The sequence below is a fragment of the Eumetopias jubatus genome, unplaced genomic scaffold (genome assembly GCF_037043125.1).
Source record: "Eumetopias jubatus isolate StellerSeaLion01/CBP00866 unplaced genomic scaffold, mEumJub1_p1.0 scaffold_2, whole genome shotgun sequence".
NCBI lineage: Eukaryota > Metazoa > Chordata > Mammalia > Carnivora > Otariidae > Eumetopias > Eumetopias jubatus.
The window spans coordinates 170509058-170528311 of NW_028274808.1; the positions used below are offsets into that span (position 1 = coordinate 170509058).

At 43.1% G+C, this 19254-nt stretch overlaps 1 protein-coding gene across 4 annotated transcripts in view; it reads right to left on the reverse strand.

The window, feature by feature from the left end:
• FAM114A1 (family with sequence similarity 114 member A1) overlaps window positions 1-19254 on the reverse strand; it is a 79773-nt gene that overhangs the window by 8381 nt on the left and 52138 nt on the right. For all 4 annotated transcript variants that reach the window (XM_028126730.2, XM_028126746.2, XM_028126741.2 and 1 more), the window contains 5 exons: window positions 13277-13400; window positions 7475-7566; window positions 5609-5767; window positions 4304-4443; window positions 1557-1629 (listed from right to left, as the gene is read on the reverse strand). In XM_028126730.2, coding sequence (XP_027982531.1) covers window positions 1557-1629; window positions 4304-4443; window positions 5609-5767; window positions 7475-7566; window positions 13277-13400 — 588 coding nt within the window. The remainder of the gene's footprint in view (window positions 1-1556; window positions 1630-4303; window positions 4444-5608; window positions 5768-7474; window positions 7567-13276; window positions 13401-19254) is intronic.

Sequence of the window (19254 nt, forward strand, 5' to 3'; positions counted from 1 at the left end):
CTGCACCGGTCACTACAGGTGATACCAGGTGGACATGTCACCCGCACTGATGAGCCTTGCAGCCTTCTCACTCATGAACCCCCAATCTGAATGGAAAGACACGGGGTCGGGAAGGGCTACAACTCAGTCACGTGAATGGCAACACTTTGGAGAGAGAGGGTATTTGTATCCTGGTGCTGGGTCCCCACAGCTGCTCACATTGCTCCACCTCCTTTAATAAAGTCCCTTCTCCGGGTCGATTATGTAGAGCTTGTTTCTGTTCCTTCCTGTTAAAGGCTGAATTGAGTCCTCGCAGAAAAGAGATAGTGCAGTCCTAACCTCCAGGGCATGGGAATGTGCCCTTACTGGGAGACAGGGTGATCGCAGATGTCCTGAGTCAAGATGACGTCACACCGGTCATACTGGAATCCCATACAAATGGTGTCCTTATCAGAAGAGAGAAATCTGGACACAGACAGGCACAGAGGGAGGATGATGTGAAGACAGAGAAAGAGCTTGCAGTTAGGCTGCCCTGAGCCAAAGAATGCCTGGAGCCACGGCAGTTGGCAGAGGCTCCTTGAGAGAGCGTGTGCCTCTGACACCCTGCCTTCAGCCTGCCCGCCTCCGGAACCCGGACGTGACATAGCTCGCGGTACCCGAAAAACAGGCCCCGACAAGCACAGGAAATCGAACGCGCTCTTCCTCATGGCAAGATCTGCCCTTGAGTTCAGGGCCTTAAAAGAAACAGTAGAAAGGTTAAAAAGGAATAGTTTCCACTTGTCTTCCTGATGCCACTAAGGTGGGATTATATAATGTGACTGGTCTCTGAAGAAAATAACCAGAAGCCACACCTCCGAACAAACACCGAACCTTTCAAAGTTGTTCCCTTGAGAACAGAAACACTTAACGCGAATTGGTAAGATTTTTTTTCTTTTGGTTACAGTTGAAGTGTAATAATAAAGTAAAGAAACCTCTCACCTTGGGTGGTATATATACGACAGGTTCTGAGGGCAACAGTGAATGCGGGTATTCAAAATTATTTTAATAGAGATTCTTGAATTATAGGTCACAGATATTAATTAATGAAAGGAACTTCCATCTGACTTCTATTTATTTATTTGAGAGAGAGAGAGAGAGAGAGCATGAGCTGGGCAGCGGGGAGGGGCAGAGGGAGACCGAGAAGCAGACTCTCTGCTGAGCAGGGAGCCTGACTCGAGACTCGATCCCAGGACCCCGGGATCATGACCTGAGTCAAAGGTAGATGCTCAACCAACTGAGGTGTCTTTGACTTCTTTTTAAACAAATAAAGAAAATGAGGCCCAGAGATGTTTCAAAACCCACCTAATATCTTGTAAGTCGGAGATGGCAGTGTCAGGGGACTAGAACCCAGTCGGGTGAGAGCCTGAGGCTGCCTGCCCTGACAAGGTGCTCCTGGTCTGGTTTCAGCAGACGTCATGGCGCAGCTTCCGTTTATGGAGCTACCAGAGAAGGCACTGCAACCTGCATTTCTCCCCACACTTCCTCACAGACCCATCTTCCATAAAGGGTGGAAAAAAGTATTGATATTAGAAACTTACCCCAACAGTGGTTAAAGAATTCGTAAACTTCTTTGATAAGGAGGCCACCTCTTTACACATCGCAGTAGTTAATCTGAAAGAAAAAAAAAGTGGTTTGGGGATTTTCCATCAGATAAAATAATTTAACCATCAAGACAATGACGGGTATTGATACCGTATTCCATTTAAAAGAACACACACAAGTTTGAAGATGCTCTGTAGAAATGGGTTCCTCAAGAATCTTCCATGATTCACAATCACCGTGGAATTGAATCCCGGTTTTCTCTGCAGGCGTAGTTAATGAATAATCACCTAATTCATCCTACTTCTTTTTAGAATCAAAAGCATATGCAGGAAAATTTGAGGCTTGAGCTCCATATGTTTAGAGGTATAAGCCTCTTGCCAAGTGGCTTTTCTCTAGCTTTCTGGTCATTTTGAAATAATAATGAGCATTCACTGAGGTACTATGTTAAGTACTTTATTTTTTTTAAAAGATTTTATTTATTTATTTGACAGAGAGAGAGAAAAAGTGTACAAGCAGGGGAAGTAGCAGAGGGAGAGGGAGAAGCAGGCTCCCCGCTGAGCAGGGAGCTGGACATGGGGCTCGATCCCAGCACCCCGGGATCATGACCTGAGCCGAAGGCGGATGCTTAACTACTGAGCCACCCAGGTGCCCCGTTAAGTACCTTTATATGAGTAATCATATTTAATCCTCAGAGTGACCTTATGGATTACGTTAATATCCCCATTTTATAGATGATAAAACTGGCAGTTAAAAAGGTTAAGCAACTTTTTTTTTTTAAGTAGGCCCCATGCCCAACATGGGGCTTGAACTCATGACCCCGAGATCCAGTCGCCAGCCAGTGCCCTAAGAAGGTTAAATAACTTGCTTAGGGCATGCTGGGATAGAGCTGGGATTCAAACTCAGATGTCTCTTGGTTTCCTGATTATGTTTTTTATTAGATGCCTCATAATAAAGATCCTATAAAATCTGTTAAGACTTATATCAAAACTCCAAGTTCATTCTAGCCATTTGACTTGAAAGGAGTTTCCCCAAGAAAATAATGCAAGACGGGCGCAATATTTAACAAACATTGCTTTGATGACAAAAACCGAAAACAACCCAGTTAACGTAACGATGTGAGTATTATCTGTTTTCTTTTATAATTCATATATATGACTTTTACGAATAGTGGTTAAAATGCTATTAGAAAAACAATAACTCCAAGTCAAGAATCTTACATGTTAAAATATCTAGTGAAATCAGTAGAGGTAAGCTTTATTGTGATAAATAGGGGTTCTAAGTTATGTATGTATTTGTTGAGCTCTCTCTGTCCACCATTCCTTCCATCCATCTATCCATCCATCCATCTATCCTTCCAAAACTTATCTGCAGAAAGGGTCAGGAATAAGGTCCAGGGATAGCCCAGAGCATTTTGTCTATGTCCTTGGGCAGGTGGGTGGAAAGGCACTTATTATACAGACAGATATGAAGTCTTGCTACCTTTTGCTTGGTGCAGCTTGGCAAGGTTGGGGTAATCTGGACTGGGAATCAGAGGTGCTGAGAGTAAGGTCCTGCTATACATACTTAGGGACTTCCGAACACCCTCCCTTTACAAACAAGTACCGCAAATATAAAAGAGCACTTAGATGTTTTAAAGTTTTCCTACTTTTTCCGTTCCTCTTGCTTTTATACATTAAGGTAAGTACATATTTTTCCTAACTCTATTAAGTGCAGGTTTGTGTGGTTCTTATAGTATCTTTCATTTTCCCATGTTTAGGTAGGAAAATCTAGACTAGATGACACATCCTTACAAGTGAGGAGAAATGCTACCAGTAGTAAAAAGATGCTAATATTGACTTTTTGGAAGGTTCTTCGATGAAACATCTGCTCCCCAACCTACGATGCCAAATGCAGTAATAGGCAAAGACTAGTTAGCTAGCAAAGTGAATGGGTGCGTTGCAATGTGTGTGTGTGTGTGTGTACCCATATATTTTTAGGAGGCTCTATTTTGTCTCCTGTGTCTGTGTAGTAATGAGAAGGTGTTCGGATCTGTGCTAATTTTCTATACCACGCATAAAGCCATGTGGGTAAAGTTAATGGCTTGTTTTTCAGCTCCATACCAACTATTTTAATATATGTTCCATACAGACTATTTTCACGTACATAAAGTTACATCGATACACATTTTTATTTTACTGGATAAACTAATAATAGTGGGTACTATTTGTTGAAGAAGATAACATATGACAGCACATATGCACATACATGCAATCCACAGGGAACTGGCTTACATCACCAACCATCACTGCCAGTATTCAGAATACGCAGAGATTTGTGCTGGTTTAAGTCCCTAGGAACAGCAGGGGTGTGTTGGAATATCTTTGTGAAGCTGGCTGAGAAGTCGCATAAAGATGTTCTTTCTCTATTCTTGTGGTACGTTAAAAACGCAATTACCTTAAAAATCTGTACTTCTAAGACTTCGATCTATGAAAATAAACACCCTTGAACGATTTAGTGTGTCTTTCCTTAAATCTCTTCATAAATAATTCCTAGTTAACTATTATTATTCTTGCTAACATGATTCGGCTAAGAATCTTATGAGTCCTAAGAGAGTCTATTTCCTAAGATGACCACAGAACAATGGAATTAGTTGACTTGTAATTTAAATCTTTAGTAGCCTACGGGGTGTGTGTGTGCACGCGCGTGCATCCGAATGGCACATATACGTAAAACCTGAAACATAAGAATTAAAAGTAACATTTACTTTATCAAAACTCTTGCTTGGTCCTGAGCTGGTTTTTCCTCTTCTTGCCCATGAAGAATTAATTCTGCTACTTTATGAAGCTGCTCTATACAGCGTGCTGTTACTTCTGCCAGACGTTCGATGGACAGCATATATACTTCCTGAAATGGATGAATGCAAGTAAGACAATTATTAACTGAGCAGAAGCTTTTTAAAAAACCCTGTGATGTGGGGCGCCTGGCTGGCTCAGTCCATAGAGCATGTGACTCTTGATCTTGGAGTCGTGCGTTGGGGGTAGAGTTTACTTAACACCACCACCACCACCACCACCCTATAATGTCAAAAAAAATTATATAATTCTTAAAAAAAATGGCCTGAAAAGTTTACCCAAAGATTAATGGGCATATCTGAGACTCTTCTAAGTAGAAATGCTGCCATAAAAAGGAAGTGTTGCCAGGTCCCCAGGGACATGGCAAACCTTACAGCTGTGTCCCTAGTTCTCAGGGCAATTCTGGGCACACACCAGGCAGGGGTTCAAAAATGCTTGTGGAAAGGCAACTGAATAAATAAACCTCAATGGCTATTTCTCTTTACAGTGACTGAGTTTAAAAAGTTACTTTCTTGGGCGTCTGGGTGGCTCAGTCGGTTTAGCATCCAACTCTTGGTTTCGGATCAGGTCACAATCTTGCAGTTGTGGGATCGAGCCCCTCATCGGGCCCTGCACTCAGCTCAGAGTCTGCTTCAGATTCTCTCTCCCTCCTCCCTCCCATCAGTCTCTTTCCCTCACAAATAAATAAAATCTTAAAGAAAAAAAAAGTTACTTTCTCTAAAATGAAAATTCAGTGTAAAAAATGAAGTTATGGCAAACTCATTTTTGAACACAGGCAGGCTATAAATTATGCACACATAAATTTATTAAACTACAGAATAAAAACTGTGGCCGGGAAATTTTTTTTGGAAAAAAGCTTCAATAACCTCATTAGTTTATGGGGCATAAAGACATTTTATAGTTACAAATTTGCATATCAGATGGAATTTTATCCTAATGATAAATCAACAATGTTCTTAAAGATCTTTTTTCCTTTAAATTATCATCATAAAGCTCTGGAGAAAAATGACAATATCTATGCTAAGTCGCGAACTGTCCTGGCATTGAAAAATTTTAGTATTTGTCACATTAATCTTCATATTTCTATGCTGTTAAAACAGGGCGCAAATGAAAATGAAGTGGTTTCTCCTCACTCAAAATTGAGCTGCTAATAAAATTAAAGTCCTATTACTGCTCCTCAGGTGGCCAACCTGAATTTATTAAATAAATAAATTTACCTCAACTGTCTTAGTTCTCCTTTCTTCCTTCTTGTCTCCTACGGGATTTTCTGGTTTCTCTTCCTTTTCTTCCTCTGTAGTGTTCTCCAACTCTTCCGCCATATTTATGGACAACGTAGTCTGATCTTCTTCTACCCAGTCATGAGCTTTCTTCATGGCCTGTGAAGCCCCCCCCCACCCGGCCCAACCAAAGCAATGCTTTTGTTATTCAAATCTGGAGACTAAGACATTCCAATCCCAAGACTAGAATAACGTTGCCCTCCACCTTCCCGGGTGGTTCTCTCTGCATTCAAAACGTTGATGGGTAATTCCTCAGTCTCCTTAAAAACACCTTGTTGGTGCTTTCTGGTGAATATAAAGTAAGGCAAGGGGCCAGAACAGAAAGGAAGGATGGAGAGAACACTGCAGGACGTTTTTAAAGAGCACTGAAAAATGATACACGGGTAAGAATGAAAATGACAGTCACCTTGAAAGAGCGATAGTATATTTTTCACTTTTCATGACCAACTATAAGAGAATAACAGTACTTTTTTTATATATATAGGCGAGAGATTTAGCCAGGGTCATTGCTAAAGCAAATTTCCTCATTTGATATGTCTCATGAAGCCCTTAATGTTTCATGAACCTAATAACGTATGACGCAGGGAGGATGAAGGATGGCTCAGCTCTTGCCCAGTCACACCAGGGGAGGATGGGAGCTGTTGTTGAAGATCCGGGGCTGCTCTGTGACTAGTTTAATTTCACATGAGTGCAGGTGGAGCAACCTGTGGCCGGAAAGAATTATGGCTAACTTGACCAAGCAGAACGACCTCCCTTCCCTACCTGATATTCCCTGAATTTAGAAAGGGCAGCCTCACCCAGCTTTTATCATTATAGTTTAAAAGCTGTTTGCTTAAGTGCAAGTTGTATCTGGGTTTATGTTAAACTTGCTTCTCCTTTTAAAGCTCACCTGACTTTGTCAATAAGCCAGTGGGACCTTGGAGGCACCCCCCACACATACACTCTCTCTCTCTCTCTCTCTCTCTCTCTCTCCCTAAGCAGGGGCAGGTGCTACACAGAGATGAATGAGGCAATTTCCCACTGTGTTCAAGTCACTGACCTGTCAGGATCGGTGACCTCTATCTGAGATAAAGAAATTACTCACATCTCCCCCTCACTGCTTCAACCTGTCCTTTCCTCACCCACCTTGATAAGTGAGGGCCTGCGTTCCCTACTGCTTGCTAAAGAGAAGGGGGAGAAAAAGAGAGTGAGCGAATGGGAAAAATAACACAGTTTTAAGTAATTAATAATGAGTGTCCTCATTAAGAAACTCCACAGCAAGACCTTATACTAACTTGCAAAACATAGAGTTAGAAGAAGCCAGAGTGATAAAGCTGGATCGTTCTTGGACACCATGTGGCACCGGCATTCGGGGTGGGTCGGGGGAGGTGCGTGGCTGACTGGGCTGACGGGCTTCTCTCTGCCTGATTCCGGCACATCGCCCCAGCGGGGGTAGGGGAGATGGAATTTGAAAAAGCCCTTTGGTGATTCTGCACCCCTTGGCCTTCCCCTGTGCGGAAGGTACCCACTGCTCCGATATACAGTTCTGTCTTGAGGAGAAGTGACTTGATCTAGGTCACAGGGTAATTACTAGTTAAGTTGCAACTAAAATGCAGGTCTTAGCATGGCACAGTCTTGCATGTTCTCTCCCAACACATTTCATCGTGTGGCCTCCTGGGAGCTTAATTACCGGCCTCATACTCTCCTCCCCTCATGTGCCATTTGGGGCTTGGGGTTTTTCCATTTCAGGTGGATCACTTGAATTTTACAACCAATACCTTTAAAAAGAACAGCAACAATAAAAACTCCGACATAGACAGCGCTGACCTTATTGAGTTTGTCAGGTGTGGCTGCAACATGTAATTCAAAGAGAAGTTCTGTAAGCATGCTAGCAAATTCTTCTCCCTTTTCTTCTAAGGCTGGAAATAGAAAATGACAGAAGTAAGAAGCATGATTTATTTTTCGTCCTTCAAAATGTGGCAGCTCCCCTGACCTTACAGCCTGCAGTCAGAGTCAAAGTGGGGGGGCTGCAGCAGCCCCCCACTCCCCAATCCCTGGCTTACAAGCACGACAGTCAGGCAACCAGCTGCTGCTGTGTGAGGGGCTGCCCAAGCCTTGTTGCTCGAAGTTCTAGCTGGGGTGCCCCCAGGCTGGCCTGAAGGCAACATGAGGACAGGGAGGGACGTATCTGTCTTGCTCACAACTATAGGTGATCAGTAGCTATTTGTTGAAAGGAGCGACTGAATGAACAAATGAATGCTGTATCTCAGGTCTAGAAGACCTGGACAACACTGTATTTATGACCTGGAGTATTGTTGTGCTTAGCATTGCAACCCTAATAATGCCCAGGACACCCTTTTATGTCCACAGAGCCACCGTGCTAAGCAAGCAGAACTGGTCTCCACGGGCCATACACTATCTGATGTAACGACACTGTATCTCTGGAGAGATGTCCCAAGGTTTCCAAGGACACCTATTGGTCCTATAATACTTCTTAATATTCTTCGTTCCAGAATGGGAGCTACCTAAGGACAGACATGCTATTTGTTTCTACTCATTACTGATTCCAGAGTATCTAAGACAGTGCCTGGAACATAAGTGTTTAATAAATACTTAGTATTTATTAATAAATATTATTTATTTATTGTAAGTATTTATTAAATAAGTATTTATTAGTTTGTTGATAAATTATGTCTTATAGAATAATATATATATCACATGTATCATGTTATGCATAATATATCCTCAAATAAAAATAAACATATCATTGGTGGGCAATAAAGAGAGATTTTTAAAAGTTATAATCTTCTTTTTCTCATTTATATCTATGGGTTGAAACCATTTTAAAGTTTCTAAGTGCTAAAGAATTGATTCCACAATGGGTTTACCACCAGTTTGGGGAGGAATAAAAGCATCATTAATCTGCCCTGATTACACCATCTGAAAATACTCTGGCTTACGTCAGTGGGTGAAGGCAGTAGCTTCAGGGAAAACTAAGCCATGTGAGAAAAACTGTATTTAACACTTGTGTGTATGTGCCCTTTCCTGTTTTACAGACAAAATGGCTAATTAGCAGCTCGTGAAGATAGCCAGGGTAACCTGTAGGTGTTCACAATATTTGGCTTCATCATTTTATTATCACCTAGAATCTACATATTCTCAGGGGAGAGACAGATTAATAAACAGATTAGAGAAGTTAAACATATATGTCGGATGATAAGTTTTATGGAGAAGTATAAACCAAGGCAGAGGCATAGGGACGGCTGGGGGTCGGGAAGCAAGAGGGCAACTGACAAGGAGCCATTTGAGTAATGACCTGAAGGAGGAGAGGGGTAAGCAACACCAGATCGGGTGCAGGAAGAGATGTCCAGCCAACGCAAAGTCCGGGAGGGAATGTGCCCGGCTTGCTCAGGGACAGCAGGGAGGCAGAGTGGTCGCAGCAGGGGCAGGGAGGTGTGTGCCTTGGGTGGTGGGGGGGAGGGGGCTGTCTTTGTTCAGGATGAAGCTCACACTAGCAAATCATTATAACCCAAAGAGGTAAGTGCGCTGAGTGAGGAGGCTTTTGCAGTACCTAATCTTGTCCTCAGAGGGGTGTTGAGAAGGCTTCCTGGAGGAGGTGATACCTGAACCTAGCCTAGCTAATGCCTACTTGCATGAAAGGGGAGATGGAGAGCTAGAGAGTCAGAGAGAAAGAGAGAGAGACAAAGTTGAGATTCCCTCTCTGCTGGGCAGAGGTCTTGGTCTTATCCTCTCTAGGTGGGCAAAGTAAGAGGGGGTAGGGACACATGTGGGCGGCATCGACAAGGTCTTGTTCCCAAATTACCTGGTCCTTCTTATTTTGTATGTGGCAATGTTGCAGGGCAGAAAGAGCCCCGGACTTAGTTGTGGCAGGTGTGGGTTTTACCCCAGCTCCTGCATTCAGAGAATCTGTGGCCTGGGGCTAGTCATGGGTCTTCTTAGCGTCCATGCTCTCCTGTAATTTAGGATAATAAAACCCACCCGTTGGGGCACCTGGGTGGCTCAGTTGGTTAAGCAACTGCCTTCGGCTTGGGTCATGATCCCAGGGTCCTGGGATCCAGCCCTAAATCTCACTCCCTGCTCAGCAGGGAGCCTGCTTCTCCCTCTCCCTCTGCCCTTCCCCCCCTGCTTGTGCCCTTATTCAAATAAATAAAATCTTTAAAAAATAAAATAAAATAAAAACCACCATTTCAGCTGTAGCGTTGCTGTAAGGATCAAATAATATAACAAATGTAAAAGTGTTTTGTAAACACTAAAGTTTTATCTAACTATACTGTTATGGGCTACAAAGATATAGCCATAGGGAGATTAAAAGTATCTGGGAATCATCACTCCTAAATTAGTATATAAGTACTTTGTGTAGCTCCAGCTTTTATTTTTTATTTTTTAAAGATTTTATTTATTTATTTGACAGAGAGATAGAGCCAGGGAGCACAAGTGGAGGGAATGGGGGAGGCAGAGGGAGAAGCAGACTTCCCGGAGAGCAGGGAGCCCAGTGTGGGACTCGATCCTGGGACCCCGGGACCATGACCTGAGCCGAAGGCAGACGCTTAACCAATTGAGCCACCCAGGCACCCCTAGCTTCAGCTTTTAAATGTGCATTTGTTCTAGAAAACAGAAAAGGACACCAATAACTTTTAGCACATATTTTAGGGGAAAAAAGTCACAAAAAAATGGAAGCGGATAAAAACAGATGATAAATAATGTTGCCACAAAGAATACCTATTACTACAGCGCTTGGTTCGTACATATGGTCCAGATCTTCACCAAGGCAATACAAATAGAAAATAGCCTTTTAAAACCCCTTCACAACAGTGGTAAACCAAATTAGAGACCCATGGCAGTGTGATAAAATTATACGCCGCTGGAAAGACAAACATGCAAATCATTAGCTAACGCTATCAAATACAGAGGAGCCCAAGGTTGAGTTTATCTAAAAATGACTGTTACATTTTTCCAAGACTTGCAAATGAATTACTTAGGTGTTAAGAGGCTTTTAGGAATGTAAATGCTTACAAGAAAAAAAAAATGGATGAAATGCTCTGGTTTCTCCCAGTTTTCCTCCTGGCTTCTCTGCTCACCCCCACTGATGAGATTCCTCTTTATAGCATTTAGATAATCCCTCCACTTCTATGGGGTTGTCATGCTCCATCACCATTGGATTGATTTAATGACAACCCTGCTATTTTCTCCCAGTTTTTCTTTACGTGTTTGACATTTATTTATTAAATTAAGTTAATTCAAATTAATAGTGTTTTGATAATCTGGAGATGCCCTATGGGAAAATGGATATGTTATGGGAGATAACAGGGTTCTGTCACTTAAGGAGAGACAAATCTACTATTTCTTAAGCATGCAGCTCAGGACTTCATATATATATTTTTTTGGTCATATGAAAAAAAAATCCCAGTTTACTGAAGTTCTATATTAAGACTGGAACACATCGTATGTAGTAACATTTTCCATTTGATAGTATTGAATCAAGGTTCCTCTCTAAGAAATTGTGCTAGCTGGGGATGCATACTGCTTTAACTTGCACTGGCAACACTACTGCTTTGATGTTACGAGGAATCTGCGATCTTCCTTTTATCCTTTCTGAATGACACACCCTGTAGGATCAAGGTCTACCTTTGGCATCATGAAACCAAAGAGAAATAACCTGGATCTTTTTGGGTGATCGTTACTCTGGAAATTGGTTCATCTTGGGCTCATAATACTACCTGTATGAACTCTGACAGCTGGTGTCTTAGTTTCTCATTATTAAAACAGAGACAAGGCTGTCCTCCTTCATGACTCTTGCAGAAACACACAAATGCTCAAAAACATCGTTCTCCAATAGCCTCTTTGCTATTGGCCTCTTTCTATTCTTCAGTATAAATTGAGTCTTCTATTTTGATGCAATGAGCATAAATCTCATTAAACTGAAGGCACATAAGGTCAGTATGGGTGATAAAGCAGGAGATGGTATTTAAATAACAGTTTGCAAATGCCTAGAATAATTTTGCCCTGGGCATTGAGGCTGAAGCACTTGGCCCTCGTGTTTGAGCTTTGATTAAAGGTATGCAGCACACCTGGGCAGAAAACACTTCCAGCTACTCGATGGGATGAATGTGCATGATCACTACTCTGTGTGTGGGTGATAACAAGTACAATCATAAATAAAAGCTACAGTTTATTGTACCTTTACTATTTCCCCAGCATTGTTTTAGTACTTTAACAATACCGGAGAACATTCTTGAGCAGTTCTGTGTGCCAAGCTCTGTAAAATATATCTTTACATACATTATCTAATTTGAGCCTCACAAATAGCCCTTGGAGATATGTATCCGTGTCTCCATTTTACAGGTGTAGATAATGAGTTTCAGAAAGGTTATATAACTTGTTCTGGGCCATGCAGCCAGCTAGCGGTGAAAATGTTTCAAATGGACATTTGAGATAGGAGAAGCCAGCCTTGTGTGTCCATGGTTGCCTTGTGTGTCAGCAACACCCGAACAACGGTGGTTGCACGGCTACGTGATGATATCGGTAAGAAATCACTCTCCATGTACAATAGGAAATGTTTTGCTATATTCTGCTCCTAATTAATGGGCAACATAAAGTGACTCTTTTAATTGCCCTCGATATTTTTTCTTAAATATTTTATTTATTTGAGAGTGAGGGCACAAATCGGGGGGAGGGGCAGAGGGAGAAGGAGAAGCAGACTCCCCACTGAGCAGGGAGCCCACATGGGCCTCCATCCCAGGACCTCGGGATCATGACCTGAGCTGAAGGCAGACGCTTAGCCAACTGAGCCACCTAGGTGCCCGTAAAGTAATCCGTAAGCATGTCTCACTTTGAAAACTCTTTTTTCCCCTCTCAGGGAAGACTTGCTTCGCACAAAACAGGTCCTCATCTCCTTGGGGGTCCTGTCTTTGGCTGGCTGGAGGATTATCAGGAGCGTGCACCTGGCTCAGTTCAGTGATTGACAACCTGACACATCCTCCCTCTCCCTGATTGCACTTTCTAGACGGAGGGCAGGCCACTTACAAATACACCTTAACTCCTAAGCGTATAAATTAAATATAATAAGAAAAATATGAAGAGAAATCCATTGAGAGACCTGTCCACCGCATGCAGATAAACAATTAAGATACCAGGGCATGAGCTCTAGTCATCAGGGCCGTGCTGAGCGCACTGTGTTCTTGGCTCCTTTGCACATCCGTGTTTCTTGCTCGCCCCTCACAGGGGCGCCTGGGTGGCTCAGTCGTCAAGCGTTTGCCTTCGGCTCAGGTCATGATCCCAGGGTCCTGGGATCGAGCCCCGCATCAGGCTCCCCGCTCAGCGGGAAGCCTGCTTCTCCCTCTCCCACTCCCCCTGCTTGTGTTCCCTCTCTCGCTGTGTCTCTGTCAAATAAATAAAATCTTAAAAAAAAAAAAAAAAAGACGCCTCCCGCAGGAGTGCCCACCCGGAGAGAGGACTATAGATCACTGTGGTCAGCTCCTGTCATGAGAGCAGGTGCACAGAGTGTTTTGGAAGTGAGGAGGAGGAGCTCTTGAATGAAATAATTCCCCATTCAAAGGGCTGTCTGTAATAACCGCTTGTTTTGCTCTTTAACTGATGATTTTCCTTTACCTTGTTCTTCTTGATTCTCTTCATTCTCGAATTCTTTGGCTGCAAAGATGTCTTTAATGGAAATTAGGTCGTTTTTTAAGAGTTCCAGCTTCTCTCCATCGAGTGATACTAAAAATGACTGAACCTGAAAAAAGAAATGGGTCAGCACAACTGTCATCTTTTCCCGTTAATCACGTTTATGTACAGCTGTTGCCAGGGCTCCCAGGACTGAGGTGATTTGGTGGTGCGGGGGGCAAGGCCAGGTTGAATGCTGGACTTACTGCCTACGAACTGTGCGACTTTGGGTGAGTTACAGAAGAAGCTTCCTGGGCCTCAGTTTTTTAAATTTTGAAGTGAGACCCACACTTCATTGTGATCCTTTGTGAGGTAAATGAAGCAGCAAAGTAACTACACAGGTGCAAACAGCAGAAGCTAAATAAGTCGTGGCGGTAGCCCTTCTAGCCTCATGGGCAAAAACACAGGTGCTGTCAACTCTGAATTCTATGAGCCCCTCACTGATGAATTGTGTGCCCCTGGGAAAATGAGGGCGAATAGCATCTACCGTGTAAGGTTATTCTGAGGGTTCAATTAAATAATATACTTAAAAGTACTTGTAGGGGCGCCTGGCCAGCTCTGGCAGAAGAACATGAGATCTCGATCTTGGGGTCGTAAGTTCGAGCCCCACGGTGGGTGTAGAGATTATTTAAAAAAATAAACTTAAAAAAGTGTAATGAAGGTCAAGAAATTACATATATATTATGTATGTTAACATATATAAGAATATTAATATATATAATACATATACACATAAGCCCATAAAGAAGTGTTTTACACATACAGATATACATATATACTTGCTAGATGTGGGTTATTGAACCGGGGTTACAAAAACACACGAGATGTGTTTTTCTCAGAGATCTTGCAGGCTAGAGGAGGGAGGCCCAGGTTGATGGCTAACAGCCACGACAGGTGTGAATAGAGTGGCAGTGGGGCACCAGGGAGGGAACTTCAGTCCCCCTTAGGGAGGCAAGAGGGTGGGCGGGGAGAGTTCACAGAGGATGATGCTTGAACTGATATCCTCCCTGCTCATTGTCTTCAGAGGCCCTCTTTTGAACCTGTCCTGGGTAAACACTTGAAAATTACCTGCACACATGGCCAGTCATCCTCTGCAAATCTGAAGACTGATTTGAATTTCCAAAATGGCCAAAGTGCATGGAGAACCATGTAAAAAATGAAGTAGGGGGGAGGTGGGTGGGGGGATGGGGTAACTGGGCAATGGGCATGAAGGAGCGCACGTGATGTGATGAGCACTGGGTGTTATATGCAACTGATGAATTACTGACCTCTACATCTGAAACTAATGATGTACTATAGGTTGGCTAATTGAATTTAAAAAAGAAAGAGACGGGCCACCTGGGTGGCTCAGTTGTTAAGCGTCTGCCTTCGGCTCAGGTCATGATCCCAGGGTCCTGGGATCGAGCTGAGCTCTGCATCGGGCTCCCTGCTCAGTGGGAAGCCTGCTTCTCCCTCTCCCACTCCCCCTGCTTGTGTTCCTGCTCTCGCTAATTCTCTGTCAAATAAATAAATAAAATCTTTAAAAAAAAGAAAAGAAAAAGAAAAAAATAATAAAATATAGGCCGAAAGTAGAGTGCGACATAATGGAAGCTACTCAATCACTATTGTTAAATAAATGAGCGAATGGTTTCTTAAAAAAAAAAATGAAGTAAGGATATAAAGTAGTAAGGTTTTCATGTTTTCAGTCTGCAGGTCAAACACTTGCTCTGGAGGGAAAGCCCGTAGAAACGCCACAATGCCTTTGGAATGAATGTGTTTTAATATTCATTATGGTAGTAGATTCACAGGCCAGGATAAGTGAGAGTCAGAGAGAGCATCAAGGATGCCAGGGCACCATTTTCCTAAAAATCATAATGCATATCACCAGGGCATAATGCAATTGGCAAGGAGGCTGGGGAGAAGCTCAGCAGGAAGTCATGAACACAAAACTCATTAGCTAGAGAGTTCGGCAGGTGGAAGGAAATGCACCCTGCATGATGGCTGCCAGCACGCCTTTTTGCTCTAACCTTTTCAGAGCCTTTTTTCCAGCTCATACACTCATGACTAGGCCTCAGGGTCCTAGACAGACCCACAGCAGATTCCTACACTTTAGATATATCTTCTAAACAGCAGTTTTCTAAGAGTAAAATTAAAAGGTAATTATTGAATCCATGGGCTTGAGCACAACACGAGTGAAAATGTATACACACGTGTGAGACATTATGGTTTCCCCATGGCTCCTGGAGGGTAGCCAGCCTCTGGGAGGGAAGGCACTGGGTTTTATGCTTTGGGTATAAAGCATGCTTTTGCTTCCTCCTCGTTCTTTCCATTATGCCAAGGTGATGAGCAATGAATCTTTACTTCAATCTAGTAATAAATAATCATGCACTCCTCAATAAATATTCATAGAATGCTGACTATATGCTTGGCACTGTGCAAAGTGTTGTTGGAAACACAAGGGTAGACAGTCTGCCTTGTCAATCTTTTTCCTGAAAGGGAGTGTGGGGTGCATTTTGAAGATTCTTGTTTACTGTTTTTGTTAGCTATTGAGTATAATAGCAATAAAAATTATCAGGTTTTTTTCTTAAGATTTATAGTATACCACGTTGCCATGCCTGTTGCCATCCTAGAATCAATCTAATAGAATAGTCATGATAGTAATTCCTTATATTTCTGTGCAATGTGTCAAAGTTTTAGCCAACGAAATGTCAACAGAGGTGATGTGTATCATTTCTGGGTCAAAGCTCTTAAAAAATGGGAGTGGGGGCACCTGGGTGGTGCATCGTTTGAGCATCCGATTCTTGGTTTTGGCTTAGGTCATGATCTCAGGGTTGTGAAATCGAGCCCCATGACAGGCTCCGTGGGTGGGGAGCCTGCTTGGGGTTCTCACTTCCTCTCCCTCTGCCCTTCCTGCTCATGCTCTTTCTCTCTAAAAATAAATATTTTTCTAAAAATGGGAGTGTATGCTCTACACTCTCTGTCTTTATGCTGGTAGCATAAAGACGACAAGGAGGCCCTAGAGGATGGTGACAGCCAATACTCAGACCCAGGGGAGTCCACAGGGCCAAAGGGGTGTGCCCACACAGAGCCCAGACTCCCCCTTCCAGACCACTCTCTAGGTACTAAAGTTACTAAAGCTTCCCTTCCACAGCCTGTATGGATCTCTTTCCAGGCTGTGCTCCTTGTGCTGGGACCATCCACCTCTTAGCTGTTTGGAGGGCAGCAGGTACAGCTTGAACCAGGGCACGCTCACATGTGCACAGAAAGCTTCTTGAAGGGAGAGATAGCTGGAAATAAACGGACGAGAGCAGGCAGGGGGGTGGTGGGACCCGGGAGGGATTTGAGAATTCTGAATGGGAACCTGGTTTTCAAAGTTGTTATAAAAGTATGTTTGTTGAGGTAGGATGACAGAATATATTTTCTTCAACAGTTTGTTTCAAAAGTCCTTTAACTTTTTTTTTTTGAGATTTTATTTATTTGACAGCACATGAGCACAAGCAGGGGGAGTGGGAGAGGGAGAAGCAGGCTCCCCGCCGAGCTGGGAGCCCAACGTGGGGCTCGATCGCAGGACCCCGGGATCACGACCTGAGTCGAAGGCAGACGCTTAACTGACTGAGCCACCCAAGTGCCCCAAAAGTCCTTTAACTTTTAAATATTTGGTATGTATACGAGGTCTAGTTAAATTTGAATTCTAAATAAATAATATTTTCTTAGTATGAGGGTATGTCCCAAATATTGCACAGGACATATTTATACTAAAAAAGTATCCATTGTTTATCAAAAGTTGAAGTTTCACTTGTCATCTTGTGTTTTCATTTGCTAAATCTGACATTTGTATTCTTGCCAGAGGCCTGTGAACATCAGGATGGGTCTGCCCTAAGATGGACAGAGTCTGGCCGCTGAATCCCTAAAGCAGGAAAGCTGCCTGATGACCAGGCACTCCCATCTTGGACTATTATACAAATGAGGACAACTCCTACTGATTTTGACCCATATGTTTTTAGGATTTGTTTATTACAGCACCCAGTAACTATCGATACTAATCCATGAAAACATTCTGCATTCCTTACCCTGAGTACTACTATAAAAATCTCTAGGCGGGGGGGGGGGGGGGGGGGGGGGGACGGCGCACCTGGGTGGCTCAGTCGTTAAGCTTCTGCCTTTGGCTCAGGTCATGATCCCAGGGTCCTGGGATCGAGCCCCCCCATTGGGCTCCCTGCTCGGCGGGAAGCCTGCTTCTCCCTCTCCCACTCCCCCTGCTTGTGTTCCCTCTCTCGCTGTGTCCTTCTCTGTCAAGTAAATAAATAAAATCTTAAAAAAAAAAAAAATCTCTAGGCGAGGCGGGGCGGGGGGGGGGGCAGGGAGAAAGCAGAGCTTATAGGAGCAGTGCGCAAACAGAGGGAAATGTTTGCATTTCCTCCAGGGACCAAATCCCCTTCCTAGCAACATCGGTCCTTTGGGGCTCTTTTCTAGGGACCTGGGACTCTCACAGCTGAGACCTGCAATGAAACCCACCAGAGTAGACTCTCTCTACACCATGATAACCTTAAGGGTCAAGCATCCCTGTCACGTTTTTAATAATAACACACACATATAACATAAAAATACATGTAAAAATAAAATGTCGACATATATGCATATAAATACATGTATAAAAAGGCAGCTAACATTTATTGAGTACTTATGTATTAAGCGAGCTGCAACTGGCTTCACATGGATTATCTCGTTTAATTCTTTTAATACTCCTACGAGGTAGGTTTTATTATTGTTATTCCCATTTCATAGATAGATTGAAGTGAGATGGGTCCAAAATCATACAGCTACTGAGTGGTATTTGATCACGTAATGGCTGATTCAAAACCCAGCTTTTATAGGAACAACTTGTGCTGCCGTGGAAAACTGCATTTTCTAGAGCATACATTACCAGATTATTTGATTCTGAGTCTACGGGAGCAATTTCACAGCTCTTTAGATTGTAGCTTGCTGATAACAGTGCAAAATAATTCTTGTCTAGAGACAGGTGAATAGATTGTCTAGCAGAGGGCCAACCTCCCCTCCTGTGGGAGAAACAGGTTCATGCCCATTTGCACGTTCATTTCAAAACTGCTTTACTCCATACAAATGTGGGTGTTGGCTTTTTCCCTTGAACCAGTTACAACATTTGCTTGGTTCCTTCATGTAATAAGGGGGTTAAATAAATTATTTAATTCATGTTCATTTTGTATCTGTATATGAGGCACGATTTTGCTTTTTTTAAAAAAATCACCCTTTCACAGTTTCACCAGAAGACTCTCCGTGATGGCTCATGGAGAACAACAGGAGGAAATAAATACAGATAGTAACATGTAACTGGAGCACCTGGAGGGAGGGGCATTTCCATCCTCTTTGGTTCTTCGTGGCCTGTTACCCAGCAGAGGCCATTTTTCCCCATCTAGGTGGGCATCAGGAATGTCTCAACCCCCTCAGAGTCCTAACTTAGAGGATGTGGCCGAGAGAGAGTCAAGAATCACTTCTCCGTTCTAAAGCTCACTTCCAACCCCCTCTTCGCATCGGAGGGCCTGCTTCTCTCCAGCCAGCGTTACTGAGATGACCCAGAGCCTCTCCCAGGAGGTTCCGAGGGTGCTGCCCTGTGGGATCCACCGGAAATACACCCCGGAGTACAGTCAGCCTGACTTTCACACGAAAGAGCTGTACGTACAATTAAATGCATCAATAGGTTTAAACTGCTTAGAAGAGTGACTATAAAAGGGCTATAGGACTATTGGCTCAATAACCCTCCCGCATAGATCCTTTTAAAAAAAAAAAAAAAAATCTCCAAACCCTGCTGATGTCTGCTATTTCTGTTTTGCTTCCTGAGATTCCCGTGGGGGAATGCGAATGTGCGGGGCTGGCAGGTAATTCCCAGGTTTCTGTTCAGGAACATTCGCAAATAGAACTTTAACTCT